Raw genomic sequence first — 24,632 nt, 5'->3', positions numbered from 1 at the left:
TTTGAGTTGTTCCTAAAGTGTTTTTTGTGTGTGCCTCTGTCAGGCTGCATCCTGCTGGGGATGACTGCTGAGTGTCATTGCTATGGGGTGGGGGTGTCTCGTCTGGTTGCACGAATGCCAGGTCCAAAAGTTTCCCAGCACAACATTGAATTGTCACAGAATGGTCAATGTTTTACTTCTCAATGACTTACTTCTCCTGTCAGTGGTTTTAATGTTGTGGCAGATTGGTGTAATAAGTCATGTATTTTGTGTTGATGCCGCATGTGTATTATTTTTACAAAGAAATACTAATGAAAATAGACGAATGGCTCTGCTCTGACACCTAAATGGAGAGTGTTTATAAAACTAGTAGTAGAAGCAGCCTGGGCTGAACTGGTTAGTGTTGTGTATACAGGCTTTGAGTTGCTTTCGAGCACTCACGCTAAGTATATGAGAATTTTCTGGAGTCATTACGCACCAGTGCACACTATAAATGTACCACACCAGCAAATATACTCATTTTGTTTGTTTTTGACCAGCCCCAGATTGAGCTCAACAAACCTTTCAGCCACAAAATGACTAAAAATTACACTTAGTTCTTTTAGAGTTTAATTATATTTAGTAATTACATTTAAAAAAACAACAAACAAACTGGATATTTGAGGTCATTGCAAAATTGCAAAATTGCTCTTGTGAAAGAGACCATGGAATAAAACAAGTTAATCTCTCATTCCGTTCCGTTCACCCTGCCTGCCAGAGGGCCAGTCCAGACCTTGCATATATACCTCAGAATGCATTGCGTTCACACTGCCAAAGGAATACAGATACATGTGATCCAGACCACCTTCAAATGTGGTCAGAGATGAGATCTCTCAAATGTGATCTCAGTTTGTCCTGGGGTGTTCACACCTGTCCAGAAGCCCTAGCTTCGTCAGAAGAGCCAATGCTGACAGGAAGACAGTTTCTAAGATGAGCTGACAGCACAGTGAGAGTATGAAGTTGAATCATTTTGCCAACTGAATATTTTATCACTGTTGATATGTCGGCAATATGAAATATCAGGCATGTAATGTGAAAGGTAAATGGTCTTGTATTTGTACATGTTATGCATTTCTACATATTTGGTACTCAAATAGCTTTACAGTCCCAGTGACACATCTATTCATACATTCAATCTAGTGCACACACATTACACACAGGTGCCATGCAGTGGGACTTGGGGTTAAGTGTCTTGCTTGAGGACACATTGCATATTCTGGGGATTGAACCGCTAACCCCCTGGTTTGTAGAGAACCAGCTCCACCTATCTCTACTAATGTAGGGTACTGTTTACCACCGGGGCCTTTTCATCTGGGTTTCTTTCAAGTGTCATTTTAAATTTGTGCTAAGATGATATGGTTAACGGTTATGTTTGGTTTAAGATTGTTTGGTTTTCAAATATCCTGTGGTGTGGATTAAAGTTTTAGGTTTAGAGTTTAGTTTAGATGGAAAAAATACCATGGCAAACAAGCATTTCCCTAATTATATCAGTTAAAGTTGTGAGCATGGATTAGACGGTGGGTGTTGAGGAAATGACTGTGGTCAGTGAATGTCCTTGTAAGATTAGAGGTGCAAATACATGTGTTAGAAGTGCCTCCTCAAAGCTGAGATGGGCCTGTAAGGACATGCCAGCTCATAGTCATACCTTCACTTCTTCGACTGACTATTACAAATGTTGAAGACTTTGTGCTATGCTGCGCTGACTGATGCAACCAAACCATGAGGGTAGCACGGCATGCAGCATTTCTTCTTTCTTCTCTCTCTCTCTTTTGTGGTATTGAGTCACCCGAATGGGGCTCAGATTAGATTCCTGCACCAACAGTCAGACACTAGCTAGTGGTTTGGAAAGACCTACTTTAAACTCGAAAGAATGCTGATTCATGTCCTAAATCAGACCAAGTGTTTCATAAAGCCTCTTCCAGGGACATTATCCCATTAGCCAATATGATTCCTTTGCTGAGTTATATCTAGAGCTGGGGCAGGGAAAAAGATTAGATTTGACAGATGTTGGGGAGGATACAATCACTTTGCTGTCTATCTAAAAAATGTATGTTATCTATTTGCTTTTATAATTTATCAGAAAAGCCATAGTGACACATTATGTTCATTCTTGTATTAGTGGTGTGTGACTTCTTATTTGACGACCAAATCATCGGAGCTTTGATACTTCATTTCCCCCTTCTTTCAAAAATATATAGGCAATCAGATTCTTCACCAGAAGAACATAAAAGTTAGACACAACAGTTAAAATGCAGAGATCACTAACATCTTAAACCCAAAGAGTTTTACTTTGCTGTCACATGTGACAAAGAAAAGCATTCACTTTTCATATTTGAACTGCAGTAACCGTCAAACTGTGTAACTGGTAAACTAATTCAGATGAACTGTATTCATCTTGTGCTCCCAGCTGATTATCTTCTCTCAGCTTTATTGAATTGGTAGCCAAGCCCACCCATAAAATTTCTGTGGGGGAATTTCGCTCTTTACTCCCTCCATTTGAAATGTACAAATCAAATCTTTTGGGCAGGCTCAATGGACAAAAGAGAAACAGCGATACATTTATACACATCCAAGGACAGGTCAGTTGATTTTGTTTAAAATAAAATGACTGATGTTAGAAAGGAGAGATGCTTAGATTCTGTTAAACTTTAAAAGATGAACAGCGATTAAGGCCACTGGCTAGAAGCATATGTCCTATAATGACTGGCTGTGGAACTAATCAGTGATTAGCAGATGTATTCTTATTTACTGAAATTCAAATAGTGAGTTACAAGATTAAAGATATGACAAGAATCAGCCTAGTGATAGCCCAGTAATTTCATGAATCATCGTGGTAGCAATTGTTAAGTTGCCACTGGAGACGTTTTAAATGTAATCTTCACTATGAATCGACCGCTATGAATTCAAGATTCAAGAATCAGTTATTGTCATTATGTGTGTACATAATGAAATTTTAGGTGGTAGCTCCTGGCTCAAGTAGTGCAAATATAAACGCTGCCTCAGCCCAACATAAATCACAGGCCCCCAGACTAAACCCACTGTCATTCTGGTGTATCCGAACCAATCACAGTCCTGAACGCTAAGCCCAGGATGCAGAGACAGTGGATCAGTGGAGCTCGAGGAACTTCTCCTATATTGATATGGCCAGTTCCGTCACCAAAACCCTAAAGGACATAGATTTTCAGACAGACCTTTACTGATAAAAAGAGGCCACTATATCATTAGCCTAATAAGGTAATTGCCCAAGTCATTTTTTGACTTACTGTTACAATATCAATAAAAATATCACTGCTAAAAAATTGAGTTTTTTCTTGTTTTATGTAACCGTTCAAATATGACTTAGGCAATTATGCTATTAGGCTAACGATATGTGGTTCTCTACAGATGCAGCCTGGCTTAGCTCCAGAGGAGCTCACTGCACTCATTCAAGACCATTTACTAGATTGCACATTCCACCAGTCCAGTGTACAATAGTGTCAGGAAAAAGATCATACCAGGTCATCAGCCGCGAACACTGTGAACATATTTTTTGTAGATCCAGTGTCCACTGATAGAAACACACAAATTCCCATCAAGCTGCCATTTTCAATGTATAGATTGCTACTGTGGGGGTTGTTCTTGTTGTTTCCCATGGTAAGGGCTTAGTAACATGTAGACATAGGAAGGGGAGTCGAATGCCATGTGAAAATGCCATGGCTCTACCTCCAACTGTCTACATTCATTGAGTCAGACAACACTCTTATCAGGACACCCAAAACAGTCAAATGAATGCCTTGTTCTGCTCTTTGTACTAAGAAGGATAATTCACAAACTAAATTACCTCCAACATATCTTTGGAAGTTAATAAAAATTGATATCGGAAGATGCAATCAGCTGATAATCATGCAAGTTAACCATTGTGTTGCCCTTTAGCTGCTGAGCCCTGGGCTAATGTTGAGTTATCTTGAAAAATAGCCCACTCCAAGTGGAGTACTTTGTAATGTGGAATGGGTATTTCTACTGTTTACTTAAGACTAAAGATAAAGTAGTTCCTGCTGTGAAAACTTTTCATATGTAAAATCCTCTCTCTAACCAACTGTTTACTCCAGCTGAACTTCCTGATTAGTTTTTCATGTACTTGAAACAACACCCTCCCCATCAGCACAGCACTTTGGTTGTTGGCAGTGCAGGGACAACTATTTTTGGGTCTTCTTTTATTTTGGCAGCTCAGTGATAGGAACATACTTTTGCCTCTATTTAAAGACTTGTATGGATGGGGAAAGAAGCCATTAAAGCCTACTTAAAAGGAATACTACACGGGTACCTCAATTTATTAGTAAGTGGTGGTATGCAATAAAATGGAACAGTACGCTGGATCAGAAGCACTGGTTTGTTCTCTATAGTATCCAATTCGAGCACTGCTGGTAAGAATAGAATTGTTCAGTAGACAACAAGGGTCATTGTCACTATTTCTTCCCATACTTAGTAGCTCAATGCAATTACCTGTGTAAATCCGATTGTAGATCTGTGCTCACAGAGCATGAAAGAGCACCCAGCACAGCCATCTATAGTGTCTGATGTTTACTGTGTGAAATATATCCCATGCTTTGGGCTCTGTCTATTTGTTTTTCGGATTAAGTCTTAAACCGGTACTGGGAGACTAAGCCGTGTAAAAACATAACATATGAAAGCAAAAAGCCAAGTTTACAACAAGTGAGAACCAGTTGGCTTAACCAGAACAACTTCCGGTACAGCATCAGCATTTACTCACAGTTTATATCTTCATTCTCTTTATTTACTCATATCTCTGTGCTGAAGATGTCATTGTTATCCATTAGTCTTGAGTTTTTATACTTTTAGTATGCACCTTTACTCCTAGGTTTTTAAATAAGTGATTTAGAACAGGTCTGTAGAAAGCATGTTATGATACTGGGACACTTGAGAGGCCTATGATGGGGGGTCATGGTCATGGCATAGGGCCTCAAGACTGGCCAGCACTGCCAGGACGGCTACAGGAAGTCATTTTCCAACAGCCACCGTCTGACTCCACAATTCACCCACTGTGTATCAGAGCAGGGCTAACATTGATTAATCTGTGGACCAGCTGTTATACTCTCTGTGAGACAACTAGTGGATTCAGAACCTGAACACAGTACCTGCATTGCTCTTTTATTCATACATTTATCACATTATATATTTTCATTCCAACACATGTTGAAACAACCTGGTCCAGGCTAAACATAACCCCTCTCCCAGCATCACATCTAGCCAGGTTGAAATCATTTACTACTGAGTGAGAGTGGATTAATAAATAATTTTTGAATAAAGTTGGTTTACCATCAGTTCTTTCCTGACTTCCAGTGATGCTAAAAGCAATAGCCAATATCTTCTCTTATGCAGTATTGTTGGGGTCTAATCGTTGCACCCATCAGCACCCACTAGCAGTCCTAGAGTCTTCTAGACGTTAATGTTGGTTCTGATAAAAAGGTGTCAAAATACACATTGTATCACAATTTGTTGCATATGGGATTGCATAGACACAGACCAGTCAGGTTGCCCATGCTGACCCCTGTCCTTCGCCAAAAGCAATGGGCTCATGAGCATCAGAAGTGAGCAATCGTTTCTTTTTTACGTGGATTGCCGGGTCTGTGTGCATCGCTTACCTGGGGACCACATATCACCGGAATACATTATTGGAAGAAGGCAAGCCAGCAGAGGCAGCATGAGGCTGATCTGCTGGGAAATCTTGCCACCCGTGTGTATGTTACTTTGACATGTACCACCTATCTAAACATTGTTGCAGACCATGTACATCCTTTCATGGAAACCGTATTCCCTGGTGGCCTCTTTCAGCAGGATAATGGGATACCACAGGGCAAAGGTGGTTCAGGAATGGTTTGAGGAGCACAACACTGAGTTTGAGGCGTTGACTTGGCCTCCAAACTCCCAAGATCTCAGTCCAGTTGAGCAGCTGTGGGATGTGCTGGACAAACAAGTTCTATGGAGGCCATGCCTCACAACTTACAGGACTTAAAGGATCTGCTGCCAACATCGTGGTGCCAAATACTACAGCACAGTAGTGAAGTCCATGCCTTGACGGGTCAGCAGCACAATATTAAGAAGGCGGTCATAATGTTATTCCTGATCGATGATCGACAAAAATACATAGTTATTAATATCTTAATTTGCCCATGTAAAAGATAGGGGAAGTATGACTATTTGAGACTCTATATTGAATTTGAACATGTGATCTTACTGTACTGAGGTGTAGATGTGACAGTTTCATGTATGTAGGCGTCATCAGTTTTTCATATTTTGACACTGCTTTTTCTCTCCCGGTGAGACTGACTTTCCAAAATCCAAGCAAAAGATTGATCTGCTAGTATGCATGCTGTGAAAGGTAAACAGGGACCTACTCTGCCTTATTAAGCACATGTTCCTAAACTGTAGTTTTTGTTGTTGTTGTTTGTTTGTCTGTTTTCCCTTAGGTCACGTGAGAAAGGTTTCTGCCAGCCATACCGAGGCATCGCCTGTGCTCGATTAATCGGTAACCAGAGCATCTACGTTGAGTCACTGCAGATGCAGGGAGAGAGCGAAAACAGGATCACAGGTGAGCAGATCAGCTGGCTCTCCAAGTTTGTTTATGACGCCACCATCAGTACTGAACTGTGTATTTATGACATAAAAATATAAATAAAAGATATATCAAACATGTTCAACATGTTCATACATGTTCCTCTTTGTTCCCTCCAAGCTGCCTTCACTATGATTGGCACCTCCACCCACCTGTCAGATCAATGCTCCAGTTTTGCCATCCCGTCCTTCTGCTACTATGTCTTCCCTCTGTGTGATGAGGGCTCCAGGGGCCCTCGGCGGCGTCAGCTCTGTCGGGATGAATGCGAGGCCCTGGAGAACGACTTGTGTCACGCCGAGTACACCATAGCTCGATCCAACCCCATGATCCTCATGCAGCTTGAGCTCCCTAACTGCCGCTTGCTGCCACGGCCTGGCACACCTGATGCTGCTTCCTGTATGAGGATTGGAGTGCCGCCAGAAAAACTAGGCTCAGGTAGGTGGATGCTAACACAGAGAGACACCACAATTATTCATGTAAAAACACACCACCTAAAAGTATTTGTAACCATGTGTAAGTGTACATCATAATATTGTGCATTCAGTGGGAAGAAATATCCTCTATTCAGCATCCAGCATTTGCATTCCCTATAATCGTAAGATGTAGTGTGTACTTGATCATAACTTTTAGGAGGCGGGGGTGAGACCAAACTGTCCCTGTCACAATTATAAATCTGTCTTGAAGTCTGAACTTGGAGTCAGCACATTTCCGAGTGTCATGTAAAATAAAAATGTAATGTGTAGGCATATCCATGCTGAGCCACTGTCTTCTCTACAGATTCTCCCCCAGATCACAGCTGCTTCAATGGAAGTGGGGCTGACTATAAAGGCACATTGAGCATCACTAAATCTGGTCACCATTGCCAGCCGTGGAGCGCCCAGTACCCTCACAGTCACCACCTGTTACAGGACTACCCTGAGCTGTGGGGAAGCCACAACTTTTGCCGTAACCCAGGAGGCCAGATGCAAGCGCCCTGGTGCTTCACCCTGGACCCTCAAGTCAGGGTGGACCTTTGTGATATCCAACCCTGCAGTAAGTGCTCTCTTAATACTTATTTAAACAGAAACGCTATGTTCTGAAGTCATTTTATTGTGTAACTGGACAGCAGTGTACATCTATTTCTAGTGGTAGCAATTCAGCCTGTTTCAAACATGATCCTCTGGATGAAAATGTGAGTGTTAAACAGTGTTAAATGAAACACTATACTTGTGTTTAGGTCCATACAACTATGATAAATGTGAGTAAGATTGTGTGTAGCATATGCCTGTGGGAAATGTGCCAAAATTAGTTACATGGAATTTAAGGTTTGAGAAAAAAGTAACAGGAAGAAAGAAAAGAAAGGTCTACATGGCAGTGGTGTAACTAGTAATGCTCTATGGTTTAGAGACAGTGGTTTTGAGGAAAAGAGAGGATGCAGAGCTGGAGGTAGCAGAGCTGAAGATGTTGAGATTTTCTCTAGGTATGACAAGGATGGATAAGATCAGGAATGAGTACATTAGAGCAACAGCTGAGATAAAGTCAGAGAAGCCGAGTTGAGATGGTTTGGACGTGCTCAGAGGTGGCATGGCGAATATGTTGCTGAGGTTAGCAACTGCCAGGCAGGAGGTCTGAATGTCTAGAGGACCAAAAAGGAGGACATGAAGGTAGTTGGTGTGTTAGAAGAGGCTACAGAGATAGGCCAAGATGGAAGCACCTGAAGGGAACAGCCGAAAGGAAGAATTTAGAATTCTGATTTTAAAATAACATAATTCTGTGTGACTGGAAATGAGTGGATCACTGACTGATGAGCTTAAGATGTGTTCCCAGGCTTTGTTGTTAATTTGACCGAATTTCCCAGGGTCGTGTTAAAAGCTGACAGCTAAGGGTGGTAAATCTATTGAGCAGTCAATGAGCACAGATAGGACAGTGTAATGTATCATGATCATTTGTCAGCACACATGGACCAGCAGGGTCTAGTGTTACTGGTTGGTTGTGTGTGAATGTCACACGTTTTTAAAAAAAATCACTTCTGTGAACAAAAGATTCTGCTGCCTTTACTGGAACAGTTGGAGCAAATGATTTCATCACTGTCCCTGATGAATGTGTGAAGGAGATCTTAGACTCCATCTTTTGTTGTGATTAGAGACCCTTCGTTCTTTCAGAATGGAAGTGAGCTGAAACAAGAGACTGTGGCAGCTGGATGGTCTGTAGTGAAGGACAGCACGCAGTAATTTTTCAGCACGCGCTTTGTAATGAAACACTGCAGCGTGATGAAGGATGTCATCCACAAGCTACAGGATATGCGCAGTTTAGCCAGTATCTCCAGACTGTATTTGTTCCAGTGGTTGATGATGGGTTACAGACGCTGACAGTCTTCACACGCCCCAGGTCTTTGTGGCGTGAAGCAGTTCCTCTGCAGGATTAACTACACTGTAGATAGAAGGCTATTTTGAAAGTACAGAAAACACTGGAATTTTTAAAGCTTCCCTATTTGTCTTCTGTACTTCCTCCTCATTCTTTAACTTTTAAAGTGGGTGCTGACATCTTTCAAGGGTATCCTTTGCTCTTTCTGGTCCACTAATTGGTAGCAGGGGATGTTCATTAAAAGTATACTAACAGTGTATACTTTGTGTATGCTTTTACTTACAAGCTTACAAGATTCCATACTTGTACTGTCCTTTTGATACAATATGTATGTGCAATTTATATGTAACTTACATATTTAAAATAAAGTTAAAAATTTGCATATATGTTTTTGATGAACACATAATGTGTTTAATGACAAATAAAAAGAGTACAGTTGACACAAATGTATAAAGCAGATAATACAACTTCCTATTGCCCTATATAAACGGGGTGGTAAGTAGAGCGGGTTGTCCATGAACAGGTTCAAACTCAGGAAAATGCCCATACTGAACTGTGAAACTGTGACTGTAAAATGCTTTGAGTTGCAGTAGGCAGAAAAGTGCTATATAAAATTACAAGACCATTGACCGTGTTATCTTATTTTCTCCAGAGCCTCCAGAAAACCCTAGGAAGGAGATTCTGTTCATTCTGATCCCAGCGATTGCCATCCCACTGGTCATCGCTTGCCTCTTCTTTCTGGTTTGCATGTGTCGGAATAAACAAAAGGCTTCAACTGACACGCCTCCTCGCTGCCAGATCAACAGCTCACCCAACCAGGACATGGAGCTGTCTCTCCTCAGTCAGCAAAAACACCAGGTAACAAGAACATTGAGGATAGTACCTCAGTGATTTAGGAGGATGTCATTCTCATCCTTTCTGTTTGGCTGTATCCACATAAAAATGTCTGATAAATTTCAATATTTTTCAGAGAAATGTATTGCAGAAATTGCACCATGGAAATACAACCCAAAATGCATTCAGACCAACAATTTGACAAGAATTTTGTGGTTAATTGCCCACTCAAGGAACTCAGTTGAGGCCATTTAGAGGCGTTTGTTCACAAAAACACTGCAATCAGTATTGCTGTTTGTTTTTATTGCTCTCACCTACAGCCATGTCTTTGGCAAATCCTTGAAATAGTTTTTAAGTCACAGCTCTTATTCAAGATAGGGCTATAACATGATGTAATACCACAATTTCCACTTGAAGAACCTTGTAATTTCAGTGTAGCATACAGGAATAAGCAAACAAATGCTCTAATTTCTGGTAAGTACACAGAGAACTTTGTGCTTTCTGAACCTCAACTTTTTGGCCCCACATGCTGATTTGGGTCTGCACCCCCAGTAATAAAAGTTAATATGACCTCCACGCACCTGCAAATGATACTGTTGTATTCCGGTGCTAAAATATGACGGGTTTTATTGTTGGCCATACACTTTAATGATATTCCTTTATGCCTACAGGCCAAGCTACGGGAGATTAACATGTCAGCAGTACGATTTATGGAGGAGCTTGGTGAGGATCGGTTTGGAAAGGTTTACAAGGGCCACCTGTATGGCACAGCACCTGGAGAGCAGACCCAGGTGGTGGCCATCAAGACTTTAAAAGACAAGGTTGATACTGCACTGTGTGAGGAATTTCGCCATGAAGCTATGCTCCGCTCTCACCTGCAGCACCAAAATATTGTGTGTTTGCTTGGTGTAGTCACCAAAGAGCAGCCAATGAGCATGATATTTACCTGTTCCAGCCTTGGTGATCTGCATGAGTATTTGGTGATGCGTTCCCCCAACTCAGATGTAAGCAGCTCAGATGATGACAAAACAGTCAAATCAACATTGGAGCAGGCTGATTTCCTTCATGTCATCACCCAGGTTGCGGCTGGAATGGAGTATCTTTCCAGCCATCAAGTAGTCCATAAAGACCTTGCTGCTCGAAACATTCTGGTCTTTGACAAACTCAGTGTCAAGATCCTGGATCTGGGCTTGTTTAGAGACGTCTACTCTGCTGATTACTACAATCTCATGGGGACAAACCCTTTCCCTATTCGGTGGATGTCTCCAGAAGCTATCATGTATGGCAAGTTCTCCAACGACTCTGACATCTGGTCTTATGGTGTGCTGCTGTGGGAGACATTCAGTTATGGTCTTCAGCCTTACTGTGGCTACTCCAACCAGGATGTGATTGAGATGGTGCGCAGCCACCAGCTACTGTCTTGTCCAGATGACTGCCCAGCCTGGATTTATACCCTCATGCTGGAGTGTTGGAGTGAATTCCCAGCAAGAAGGCCTCGCTTTAAAGACATCCATGCACGTCTGCGTTCCTGGGAGAGCCTGTCCAACTACAACAGCTCTGCCCAGACTTCCGGCACCAGCAACACTACCCAGACCAGCTCTCTCAGTACCAGCCCTGTAAGCAACATCAGCATGAGCACAGCAAATGCATCACGCTACACTAGCCCTAAAAAGAGCTCACCATTCCATCAGCCTCAGTTCATGCCAATGAAGGGTCAGATGCATCGGCCAATGGTGCCCCCGCAACTCTACATCCCTGTCAATGGATATCACCCCATGCCAGCCTATCCTTACCTACAGAACTTTTACCCGATGCAAATACCAATGGCGATGCCTCACCAGCAGATGCACCACCAACCACAAATGGTCCCCAAAGCTGGCTCTCACCATAGTGGAAGTGGATCCACATCTACAGGGTATGTCACCACTGCCCCTTCCAACACTTCTGCCACAGAGCGAGTGGCTTTGCTAAATGAGGACTCCAAGACCAATGGTGATGGCTTGGCGTCCCAGGAAGACCTAAACCCAAACGAGGACTTGTCAGTGCCTGAAACAGAATTGCTAGGTGACAATGAGGCTACTCAGACTGACGAATTGGTGATCCACTTGTCAGACACATAAGTGCAGTGTCGATTTAAAGGACAGTGAGGCTGAAATATTTTGTGAGCTGTGCTTGCTTGCCAACAATTCAATGAGCAGCAAAAAGTGAAGGGAGCAATTTTGCAGTGACTGAATGTTTTTTTATGATTATATGTTTTTTGTTTTTTTAAGATGCACTTGAATGTCAAGTGTCGTATTTGTACCTCTCAAACCCCTGTGTCAGTGATTAAGAAAAATGAATCATCCAATTCCTCTTTAGACCTCGCTTTTATTATGTTGCCATTCAGAAGATTTTATGTTCTTGCCGTTGCTGTGCAACATAAAACGTTTTCTTATAACTTAAGCAAAGTACTTTAAAGGGTTCCTTCCATTGATATACTCCTCTGGTGGTGCTACCAGCTGTTTTGTAAGGGAGAGGTTTGTGCTACCAATGCTCAATCTCCCATCTTGGATATCATACTCCTTTATACAAGTATCTTGGCTGACAAATATGAACTGCTAGTTTGACTAAAAGTGTAGTTTTCTACAGGACCAAGGTTGAGGTATTGCTAACCCAGAACTAAAAAGATGTTTCTATAGTGTTGAAGTATTTTGCTTCCTTGCAACTCTTGTGCCCCTTAATAACAACTGTTACGTTGTTTTTGAAGTCATTATTCTGGGGTTGGTGAAAACCACAATCCTAGAATGTGAAAATGTGTGATGAATATAAATGATGTAAAATGAGGTTTGAAATAAACTGTCTCTAAGTAACTTTGTTAATGATTAAAACTCACTGAGATGTATTTTGAAACGCTATCACTCAAAACCATAAATTTAAGACCAGAAACTTTTTTATTTTCAGGCCAGTGACAAAAGTTTTACTGCACATGACATTTCAGTGGAGTCGATGCATTTAACATCAATTGCATTATCCAAGTTGTATAGATGTGTAATTGATGTACTTTTGTTTGAACATTGTATTTGTTTATAGTTTTTCTTTATCGGTAAAGATTGCTAAACTTGGTGTTAATACAGTGTTTTATGTTTTTTTTTCTCACCACATTTGTTTGTTTAAGCATTTTTTTTGCTTACCATATACTGAAGTATCTAATAAAGTCATATGAATAAAATATTGTATTTCACACTGGTTAAATCATCTATCACTTGCAGATTCTATTTTGTCATCTGACCTCTGGCCCAATGACAGCTGCGATTGGCTCCAGCAACCCCCACAACCCTAGTGAGGATTAGGTGGTATTATGAGATGAGATGAGATGAGATGAGATGAGATGAGATGAGATAATAAACCTATCTCATGAGTGTCATTGGGTCGCTTATTAAGAAATGTGCCAATTTGTTTGATACCATAACAGAGTATGGAATTTTTGACCATATAACCAGTGTCTACATATCAAGGCAGAGTCATTTATACATGACACTGTAGTTGTCCTGTAAAACACAAAAAAGCTGACAAAAGGACCATTGCTGAAGATTATCAATTAATATTGTTAAGATCTTGTACATTGAACTTTTCTCAGATGTCTGAGGCTGTGAAGGAAGATGCATTGTCAGTAACACATACTAAGATACCGTACCGCAAGCTCAGCTGATTCTAAAGCTGATGTTCACTTAAAGTCATCATCAGACCACTTGTCAAATATAGATTTGCAAAACTGCATCATACACATGGTGGACACAGATGTCAGGCGAGTAAATGGACAAGAAGACTAGATAGTGATACTAGAAATCTCCAGTCTATAACCAAAAGAGGAAACAAAATAGAGGAATTCATCAAGTGAAAAGTACATTTAAAATTTAACCAAAACATAATAACCAAATGTGTGTGTTACCAAAAGAGCAAAGTCAAATGATATAACTAGAGTAAAACACATTGTATAAAATTCTGTGATACATAACATGAGGAAATCACAGTAAATTCCAGAAAGACTCTTTGCTTCATCTTCTTCAGTTGCACAACTCACAACAAACTGGAACAGTCCTCAGCAGGGACTTTAAACCTAGAGGAACAGTGCATAGCCTTGACCCCACCCCCTACTCTCTGGTAACAAGCAGGAACTCATTACTCACTGGTTCCTTACTCCTCCAACCTATCCACTCTGTACTTAATTACACAGTGTGTAGTTGTCCAGGGAGTTAATGAAATCTGATCTGCGTTGACAAACTTGCTTTACACATATGCTTTAATATGCTTATTGTCTGTGAAGATTGCCATGGATATACAGTACATTATACACATAATTATCTTCTATTATTTCTTTAGAGCGACACCACTGTAGGTGGCCTTACTATTAATATATACTTTGGGCAAGACACTGTGCCACTGTTTATACGTCTGTGTAACATCAGATAATAAAATGGAACAATGCTATCCTGACATTGTGCTGGTATAAATGTGTTTTTACTGATGAGAGACAATGCATGTTACTGTTTATATCATAATTTAAACAACTTGGGTTCTTAGCAAGGTCAACTATACGTATAGTATATCTACTGATTCTGGCAAGAAGGCTCCCCTGCCACCACACAAATGTATAGTGCAAGCAAATGAGTCACAACGCTTTATTTCCTTGATTAAAAGAAAAAGTGAGAAATCTACCCTGGCCATTTATTACCTGAATAACAATGTAACGTAGGGCCAAACATAGCATAACTCTTCATGCCATTGTTACCAAAGACATAGGTTAGTGTGAGTTGTTATGGTTCAGATTATTTGTCCCTTTACTTATTTGTTATTTGTGAGCACCATGATGGGTAAAATAATAAAATTAAAATAAAGAATAGCACAATACACAGTATTTACAAAAAATTATGCCATACATGTATGAACTTTCCAAACCGTCCATGGAGGATGTAAACATGTCTGTATGAGTAAAGTGAATGCAGTTCATGTGCTCTATGAGACGCTGAATAAACTAGCCACTCAATAAAAAATTTAATGGCATATAATGAGATATATCTTCTGAGCTCACAGAATAACTCAATGAAGAAGCTGCACTTTGTCTTATTTGGGACTTCAAATGAAGCAACAGAATTAAATTAGGCCAATTTCCAGATTTCATCAGTAACTGAACAATAAACAACAAAGTAACATGATAATACCTTAATGAAAGTCACTCCAGTTCTTACTACCACACGCTCTGTGCTAGCAAAAAGAGAGAGAAAAGTATGTTTGACCACCTGGTCCCTACTCACAGTTCCTGCTAGATCTTCTAGACTTCTTAGAACTTCAAACCTATTCGTGCCTGGTTGTGCCATTATAACTACATGCAATGTTGTGTAATGCAGCACTTCAAACACATACTTGTATGAATGTTTCATATAAACATTTAGCCATGCCCTACATACAACATCATAGCATTGCACTGTCATCAGTTTTGTTTTGTTTTCTAAAATTTAAAGCTAGTTTCGTGAAAAAATAGTGGGCGTGTAGCTACAAATCTCATTGGTTTCGCAGGCTGAAACTTTGTAACATTTCTTAATTTGTTGTGTCTTTAAAATAAGAATAGACTACCAGTTTAGAGAAGTACACTCCTCAGGAGCACAGATGTAAACTGAAGCCATGGTGCAGCATGCAGCAGCCATTTTAAGTCACTCAAGTAGAAGCGGCATTTAAATTCACATCAGCTATACAACACTGACCCCTAGAGGTGTCTAGCAGCAACGACGCATCGCCACCATAAACCGTGTAGTGTGTTTTCAGCTGAGTTTAAGAGGATCGACCTATATTTAACTGCATCTAGATTAATCATATAGACAAAAGGACCTTTTTTAGAATTAAGATGCAAAATATAATAAACAAACAAGGAATTAATTAATTATTTTCAGACCATTTAAGAATGTTTGTTTTCAAATCAAAATAAAAATAATCTTAAAAAGTAGAAAAAGAATGAGTTAGTAAGTAAGAATTACAGTGTGTCTCAGTGTGATGTTATGTTATATACAGTAAAATATATGTGTGTGTGTGTATTATTTTACACACACACATATATATATTTTATTTATTTATTTATTTACTGCTTATACCACAAGAATCCTGGGGAACTGAAAACTAAATATCAAATATCATACACTATACAATTTGTGTTCTTTGTGTTCAGGCTGAATCCCCCAGAGAAAGCACAAAGTGATGGAGGCAGGGAAGACAGCAACTTTTAACAGCAGGTAGGAGTTGAGGTGGTGTGACATAATGTCGCAAGACATTGTGGACTGTTTATTTATTAAATATTAGCAGCATTCGTGCCATATGTCTAATTAATTTGTCTGATCACACTGAACTTTGTCTTTTTGGCTTGTTAAACAGAGACCAAACACTCAAAATGCTGTATCAGCGACTGATGGACATGTAAAACCATGCTTATATAAAAGTTAGCAGGTAGACGACTGTCTTCTTGATTAGCGCACCGTAGCGTAGAGGTGAGGCGCTGCACGTCGTGAAGCTCTCCGCGGCCTTGTTTATTTACGTGATGAGTGTACTATGAACATTTAACGCGGAAGGTCCATGTGTTGAACTGACGGACCTGAATGCTCCACACGTAGACTACTGTGTATGACGACACTCCGGCACATTTGGGAGAGTTGAGCCCTCTTCTGAAGCCAAGAGTCATTGGCCGAAGTTAGAAAATGCCGCGTCCTGATTGGCTGCGGTGGCTGCCATTTAATCTCGCGCTGCCAATACACTTAACCGCTGACCTACTAACACAGATCCATGAGTCACTAGCCACCTTGAGAGGAAAAAGCCAAGGGAGGAGAGCAAGGTACTTTGTAACTTGAAGGATATTTGTCGACAGTTATTTCCTTATAAACTGATGGAAAACCCATACTGCTTCTCTGTGCTTGGTACGCGGTGGAAGACGAGACCAGCCCCCCTGCCCAGGTGGTAGAAGAGGTACAGTTTTGATTTGAGGATAACACTAACAAGTGTTTGTAACGCTTTAGCGTTAATCCCGTAGATGTCTGCGGGGTGGTGTTGTGTTGACGCGCTCCGGGGCGTCCAAGAGGCGCAGGGATACCTCGTTACATTTCTGTGTCATGAGGATAACGTGTGTTTTTTCTTGCGTAAAGTCATTTTTTCTAAACACAGGGCGGCGACGTTGGTGTTCATCTTAGAGGTGTGACCGGGCTCATGTTCAGCAATTCGTGTTAACGCTTGCATTTGTGTTCGTTAAGGGGGCATATCTGATGAAAGCTGGATAATAATGGCCGGTTAGGGGGTATGTACTGTAGGCCGGCCAGTGGCAGGAGTTTACGGCTTACGAAACTGTTGTAACACGGGAATTTGATGTGGCAGACATTTATGAAAGCTTTGCGGCCGCTTTGACCGCAATGAGCGAGCAAGTTGTGAATGGCCAACAAAGCGGCGTCTGCTGTGTTCTGTGTGTGTTAGTTTGTCCTCACGTTTTAACCGCTCACTTTTTAGGGCGTAGAGCTCCAGCCGCCAGTGTCATGAGTAAGCACGGCAGTGATGTCATGTAACACAGTGAATGGCCACATTGTCTCAGCACAGCCTGTTACACGCAGCGTTAATGATCTAACGCGCGTTCGTTACTTAAGAGACGTTTCACAGTGCAAACTACCGCGGGCCCATATTGTTATTGCCACACAGGCAAATATTGCATAATGTCTGGAGCCGTAGAAATTGCTGCCACTCGGAGGCCGTGAGCTGAGTCGGGTTGGGTGGGGGTTTGAGGGGGGGTTATTGTGTAATACGGACAATGAAGGAATCTGGGGCAATAGGACGTGATGACGGGCCGCTGCTGCTGGGAAGCCGCCGCGATCCATAAGCCCCGAGCCGGCCCGTCGGTAAACTCGCAGTCGCCCTAACCCTAACCCCCCCGACTGTAGTGTATTTAGCACACGTCGAGATAATATTACCACCCATTTTCATCACGTGTGATCCAAATTTAGTCCTGATCATGTCACATGTTGCCCCGTTAGAGAAGACAAAAGGGAGCGACCGTCCTCGCCCAGGGCCAGCTGTGTTGTGCAAACATCAGCATCTGTACAATCTTTACTGGTGATGTAAGAAAAGACAAAGAGAAAGGTCTTTAGTGAGATCAGCTCTCTCTGGCAAATATCAGATGGTTAGAGACTATTAGGCATGACACATTTTAGACAAGTTCGCTACCATAAGACAGAACACAGGGCTTGTTGGGAATTGCATCATTAAGTCAGCATTACATACATTAAGTTAGTTTTATTTGGAAGGTATTGAGCTATGCATTACATGTCTTCCCCTTGATTGGTCAATTCCCAAATGTAAATAGAGATCCGAGTTCAAAATGGGGACAAGTCAGAGGAGACATTTACCTGAAAAATGTTTGCATAGCCCTACAACCTTCCTTACATCTGCAGCCAAGATATTTCTGCAGCAGTCACTATTAACATTATGTGGAAGTATGTTAGAGTGAGTGTGAGTGATGAAGCCTGCAGGTTACAGGCTTCTGCTGGCCACGTGTTATGATTCCAGCTGTCTGTGGTCCTTTGTTTCTTCATGGCTGACTCTATGGGAGCTTGGAAGTCCAAAACACACTGAATCGCATTATTGAATCACTCCCTTCTGAAACCAGGGTTTTAAACCCAGGGTTAGAGATTACATTAAAACTGTATGTTATTTGTAAAGTAGTAATCATTTATTATTACTGAAGTAATGCTTTAGTGAAAACAGTGCTTAACTGTCACTTTAAGAGAAAAAAAACATTAGTGCCTGTGTTGCCACAGGAAGAATAAGTGAACTGCTATTTGAATCTGAAATCCACTGGTACATCAGTGGATGGTCAGTATTTGGACATGTTTTCACGCTGTTAAAAGTCATGAGTGTCAGTGAGTTTTATAGTTTTATATTTTTAAGGCATGGACATTTATGGCATGTGTCACTAACTAAGCATTGTTTGTTGCTACTGTTATTTTTACTACTGATTATTTTCTTTAATCATTCTCTATATCCTAGAGCCCAGGGAATAGTGCTTTGTATTCACGTGTGATCAATTCATTATGAAAATAATGACTTTTTGACTCCTGGGTATTTGAATGAATATGATGAAGGATCAGTCAGGCTTGATACAAAATGAAACTCATTCTGTCACTGTGCTTTGTTCATTTCAATTCCCTTTTGAACTACAGATCTCAACAAAAAACAAAAAAGATGATTTCATAGTTTTATTAGATATGCTATATGGGAGAGAAGTCAAAATGGATGGTGAGATTGTGGAAACTGTATGTAGATCTGTATTGAATCATCTGAAGTCTAATTTATAGTATTGCGCTGACCCACATATGGACCCAAAGCACAGACTCCCCGCTGGTGCTAGACATTTATACATGTGCCTTGTAAGGTGGTGGTTCGCTCTGTAACAACACCGTCCAAACACTTTCCCATTTCCTGGTTCACTTTCAACAATGGTGTCTGAAACTTTCACCAAACGTTTGGCACGTTATTACAAAATTTCGACAAACATGAGTCATACAAATGTTTGTTTCTCCTCAGTTAAGCTTACAGATTCTTTATTGATTCAAATGGAGAAGCAGAAATACTAAACTGGAAACGCGTCACTACCAAGCAGACCAATCTCAGCTCTTGTGCTCTGCATCGCCGCAGTTGTTACATTTCTGGGGAGGTGTACGTCACCTATGGAACTAGACGGGTCTGCAAAGGTGCCTGTGTTAACGCCCCTGTGTCAATTAAACCGTAAGCATAAATTGTAAAAGGGAGAGCTACATCCCATTGTGAAAATATATTACTCATTAAATGGACAACTGGATTAACTTGTTTCAACTTAACACTGACATGTCAAACTTTTGTGTCACCTTGTTATTTCACAGATATTGTCAACTGGATTAATTCAGTGTGGCAGTGGGAGAATACAAACGCTATGATGTATAGTTAAAGACCTTCGAGCAGACTGACACTAGCAAAAAGTGATAATATGCAATCAATCAAGCAAGAATTGGACTCCAGTGAGTCCTACAATGGAGAGGATGCCCTGGTCCTGGCGGTGGCCTTACAAGGAGCTAACAGAGACTTGATAGGCCACAAAATCTCTTCAATTCCCTTCAAGGCTAAATCCGCTTGTCGGAGGAAAAGGGAGTTTATCCCAGAAGAGAAGAAAGACACCATCTACTGGGAGAGGCGTCGTAAAAACAATGAGGCAGCCAAGCGCTCCAGGGAGAAGAGACGCATAAACGACATGGTGCTTGAGAACAAGCTGATGGCCCTTGGGGAGGAGAATGCTTCCCTCAAGGCTGAGCTGCTGTCGCTGAAGCTGAAGTTTGGCCTGGTGAGCTCGGCAGCATATGCCCAAGAAGTCCAGAAGTTATCCAGCCCCGCCACGGTCAACCTCTACCAGGAGTTAGTTCCGCCCAGTACTAGCCAAGGCTCGGTCAGTCGAGATCTGGAGCCTCTTCACATGCGCAGCAGCTGCATATCAGTCATCAAACATTCACCTCACATGCCTGAGACATGTACTGCAACTCAGGGTAGCCTTACTGTCTGCAGAACAGCAGAGGTTAAGCAAGAGCCAGCAGAGCATGGCAGCTATGCACAGGGGCGGAGTAGTCCGTATGAGTTATATAAACACTGCATGGCCAGCCCTTTGTCTGGAGCCTACTCTCAGCCTGCCTCATTCATGCAGATTAACAGGTCATCCAGTAACTCACCCAGGAGCTCAGAGGATGGTGCTGTAAGCAAATCATCAGATGGTGAGGACGAGCAGCAGGTCCCCAAAGGTTTGACGCCATCTGTAGCTGACCCAAGAAGTGTCATTGTTTCCACACACAAAGTGCCGGATGCCAGTTCTTCAGCTTTGCCCCATAAACTGAGGATTAAATCCAGAACCATCCATATCAAAGTTGAGGCCATTGACCCTGAGTATGAGTCCTCTGGAAAGTCTTCATCTCCTGTGAGTGTTTCAGAGGGAGAGTGCTACCCGACCACTCAGGACTCTTCAGAGTACATGCAATCCTCCCGCTGTCCTTGGTCCGTACAGGTCGCCAACATGCAAGACTGGTCCCAGCGTCCTGAGCACTGGCATAAAAGCAGCAGCACAGGGACACTGCAGGGTGGCTTTGAGAGTAGCAAGCAACCCCCAAGCCCTGTCTCAAACAAATCCAGTGGGGATGTAAAAGAAACTTCCTATGCACACTCAGAAGCTGAGGCTCTGTATCTCAAACAGGGTCTTGCCACACTGTCTGCAAAAGTGGCCTCTTTGAAAAGACTGATCACAACAGAGCAAGGATCTGTGATCGAATCAACCAAAAGCACAGCTGATCATCATGAGTCATTATCGAAAGGATGTTCGTCTGAATGACCCTCGTATGTTTTGCATTTCGCCATAACAGCTGTTGCACTGTGTTGTTCACATTCAAGTTAAGCAGTGTTTTAATTTGGTAAAAAATCATCTAAAAGGTGTTTAAATAATGCCAAGAGCCTCAAACAGCCTTTGTGATCCAAACAAGGGCTGTTTGCTAGTCAGATTACTGTATTGTACGGCAATAGTACTGTACTGTAATAGTTCACATGATAAATTCTATATGATGTACAATACCGCCGCACTTGTTCCAACAACAGTTACATCATACCCACCACTGGGCTCCTCAATTCCTTGTCTCTAACACAAATATTGTTTCCATTGTCAGTTCCAGACCCTGATACTTAAAGATTTTTCAACCTCTGTTAATTTACCAAGTGTAGCACTTCACGCAGTTTTTATCTTACTGTAAAAATCTATCAGGAATAGGTGGGGTTATTTTCTTTAAAGAAGCAGGAAAGCTTTCGATGTAAAAATCCAGGAAGGAGGTGTTTCATTGACAGTACTCTATCAGGGATTAAGACTGGAATCAAATGGCTAACGAATTTCAAAAAGCAGCAGATTGGAGATGATGACGTGACTCAAAGACTGATCAAGTTAAGCGCTAAAATGTACATGATATTGAATGTATTCAGTTTGATGCTTTGCAGATAAACATGACTGAGATGTTGTTATTAAGAGTAAATTAAAACGGGGGCAGATCAGACATATAAAGGTTTCAAATAAACACCCCGATCTCTCTGCAGCATAAGTAGCCTACATATCTGCAAGAATTTACCATCAGTCTTTGTGTGACAAACTCCACATATGTGTAGAACACGGTTATGTGTGACACTTTTTTTTTCTTTTACCAAATGACTGCTGTCATGGGGTCTGCCTGTCAGTAGCCACCTGTCATTTTGCTTTTATTGTGTTTTTTTAAAAAAAAGGCCCCAGGTCCTTAGATCATTACTTCATTACTATCATTACTTAATGTGACAGACAGACCATTGTTTGCCTTAAAGTTTCAATTCCTAACGTTTTTAAATAATATGCTGTTGTCATGTCCTTTTATGTGTATGCGTGGTGACAGATTTACGCAAGTTGGAAACACAGTTTGTATTCTTCTCTTTTAGAGGAATAATGTGCTCTGTTTTAAGGATTTGTAATTTCAAAATAATTTCCCAGCGATTTTCATGACATTTACTGGAAATTCAGTTTGATACATACTGTATGAAAGGGAGATGCTTGATGTTCGATGACAGATTAATTCATTCAAATTCCATATCAATGCAACCTATAGACTATTTAGTAAGATCACAGAAGGCCAGCTGAACAGGCAAACCAACACATGTGAGTTAACATTGAATTACATACAGTAGTTCAAAGATAAAGAAAAATCTCAGTTTGCATCACAGCTTTTACCTTGCCATCGGATAGCCACTGTGTGTGGATAGTGCCTCACGCAACCCCACTTCAGAGACACTGTCCCTTTAAATTGACCTTTTCTGTAGAGTACATTCCCGTCTTCTGTATTCTGAGTTTCAAATTAGTTCTTTTCAGGAAACCTTGCAGGAGTTTATAATGGTGTTTCAGACCCATAAAATACAGCATTTGTGTTTTCCCATGTTCTGATTAATGTTAATGCAGCTGACCGCCATCACTTCAATAAACAGTAGTACTGCAGAAGCAACTTCAAAGACATCACAGTACACGCTTCATTGCCTCTGGTGTAGGTTAAAAAAAATAATAATAAAAAAAAGCAGGTAGATGCTTTGCCTCTGACTTTAGTGTAACTTTTAAATAGGCTCCGCTACATTCACTGGTTCACTGTTTGCCAAATAGCCTTTGCTTCTCGTTTTGTTTTTTTGTTTTTTGTTGTTTTTTTATGTTTTATGTTTTAGTAGTTTTACTGATTACTTAAACCTTCAAGGCCGCTGGTTAAACCAATAATATGTGACTGCGTGGTGACTACAACTGGATTTTAGAAAGCTTCAACAAAACATTTGCTTTACTAAGAAGTCACTGTACTCTTACAATTCATGGTATTTCATCATGTTATTAAATGTCATGGAATTCAGACCTGTCAGCTGTTATCAAATAGTTTATTTATTAATTTCTTGGAGCCATTTTGGGATGATAATGTCAAACTACATGATTTTATTTGTAACAGTTGAAAAAGTTAATTTAAATCAACAGTTGTTGATATGATGTCAAATATATATTTTTTTTTTCAGATGAATAGTGTACATTTTCTGGTCACATTTGGAAATATACCAGTGATGGTTATCTTTTTGTCTCTTTGCCCAGCAGCCTCAAGATTTATTGTAATGGTGTGTTTTTGTTTACAATAAATGTCCTGTCACTGATGATCATGTATGCATTTGTGTTGTTTTTATACTATCCAAGAACACACCTTTTTTTTTAGTTTTTACAAATACTTTATAAGTAATATGACATACATTTAAGTGTTTGTAAACAAATCACTCTTTTTCCATGGAAAGGGAGGCAAGAACAGAAGGTCAAACACAGATTCCGACTGTAATTTTAAATGCTGATACTAATGTTTATATGTGTGATTTAAATCACACATTGTTGTAATATTCATATTTTCTTTAAGAAAAAAAGAAAAAACAAAATCATTAGCGATCAAGTCTGAGCAGCCCACTGCAGGTTGGAAAGATTAAATCTATCCAGTTCCACGGTGGACAACTGGTCTGCGGTGTGAAATCTGATGATGAATCACAGAAACAAAATATCCACAAACATTAGTAACGCTATATAGTAAACCAGAACACACAGGGCTCACTTACCTCCTAGACTGAGGGTGGTAGAGGAATTTAAAGAGACAGAAACCTGAAAACCTTCATTCAAACTAAAGATATCCTGAAAGTGGTACAATCCTTTCCAGAGTAACAATGACTATAGTCTTAACATTACGGTAAATGATATGGTATAATGGCCTGGTTAAAACCTCGTATGTGACTTAAGTATGAGTTCAAAAACATGTGATTAATAAGGAGAAACAGGCTGTTCTCCATGTCAACTTTTCATGCTGGCTTAGCTGTGACACTTAACACAGGTGTTGTAAATGTTGTCAGAACTCTTATCAATAGGTCTGATAAAACTCAAAGAGGTGCAAATCATATTTATTATTCAACTGGAAGTTATACGGTATATCAGAGCAATATAGTGGTATTACATACTGTTTGTTGTGACTGCTACAGAAATTCTTTCATGCCCTTTTTAACTCCATATTAATGAACACTATTGCACCTGACTTATTCCTATGTATGTACCGTATATTCTTCTATCTCATCGCTAATTATGGATATATATTTTTTGTTTACATTATTTTCTATTTTATTTTACTATATATTACATTTTATTTTAATCTAATTTTATTGTATCTTTCTTTTAAAGAGTGTGTCTTTTATGCTCAAC

General features: G+C 40.5%; 2 protein-coding genes across 5 annotated transcripts in view; both read left to right on the top strand.

Annotated features, from left to right (window-relative positions):
- The window catches only part of ror2 (receptor tyrosine kinase-like orphan receptor 2), a 45,150-nt gene extending 32,106 nt beyond the window's left edge, over window positions 1-13,044 (top strand). Inside the window, exons 5-9 of the mRNA XM_047570500.1 lie at window positions 6,486-6,607; window positions 6,752-7,066; window positions 7,409-7,663; window positions 9,627-9,832; window positions 10,480-13,044. Of these exons, the coding sequence (XP_047426456.1) occupies window positions 6,486-6,607; window positions 6,752-7,066; window positions 7,409-7,663; window positions 9,627-9,832; window positions 10,480-11,928 (2,347 nt within the window). The 3' untranslated portion in view covers window positions 11,929-13,044. The remainder of the gene's footprint in view (window positions 1-6,485; window positions 6,608-6,751; window positions 7,067-7,408; window positions 7,664-9,626; window positions 9,833-10,479) is intronic.
- A 3,553-nt stretch (window positions 13,045-16,597) lies between these two features.
- Window positions 16,598-23,560, top strand: nfil3 (nuclear factor, interleukin 3 regulated). Of its 4 annotated transcripts, none has more exons than XM_047570303.1 (3): window positions 16,598-16,792; window positions 19,391-19,591; window positions 19,726-23,560. In XM_047570303.1, exon 3 carries the CDS (start codon window positions 19,830-19,832, stop codon window positions 21,207-21,209), a length of 1,380 nt encoding a protein of 459 aa, XP_047426259.1. In that variant the 5' UTR covers window positions 16,598-16,792; window positions 19,391-19,591; window positions 19,726-19,829; the 3' UTR covers window positions 21,210-23,560. The 4 variants fall into 4 exon arrangements, with proteins under 4 accessions (XP_047426259.1, XP_047426258.1, XP_047426260.1 ...); XM_047570304.1 differs by having other exon boundaries at window positions 16,602-16,661; XM_047570302.1 differs by lacking the exon at window positions 19,391-19,591.
- Window positions 23,561-24,632: the final 1,072 nt, after the last annotated feature.

The sequence above is a fragment of the Mugil cephalus genome, chromosome 19, assembly GCF_022458985.1.
Source record: "Mugil cephalus isolate CIBA_MC_2020 chromosome 19, CIBA_Mcephalus_1.1, whole genome shotgun sequence".
NCBI lineage: Eukaryota > Metazoa > Chordata > Actinopteri > Mugiliformes > Mugilidae > Mugil > Mugil cephalus.
Note: the sequence above shows the minus strand (reverse complement) of the source record. Positions and strands in the feature narration are given on the sequence as shown.

Coding starts and splice junctions, on each gene's coding strand:
- nfil3 (XM_047570302.1), top strand. CDS start 19,830: ATGCAATCAATCAAGCAAGAATTGGACTCCAGTGAGTCCTACAATGGA.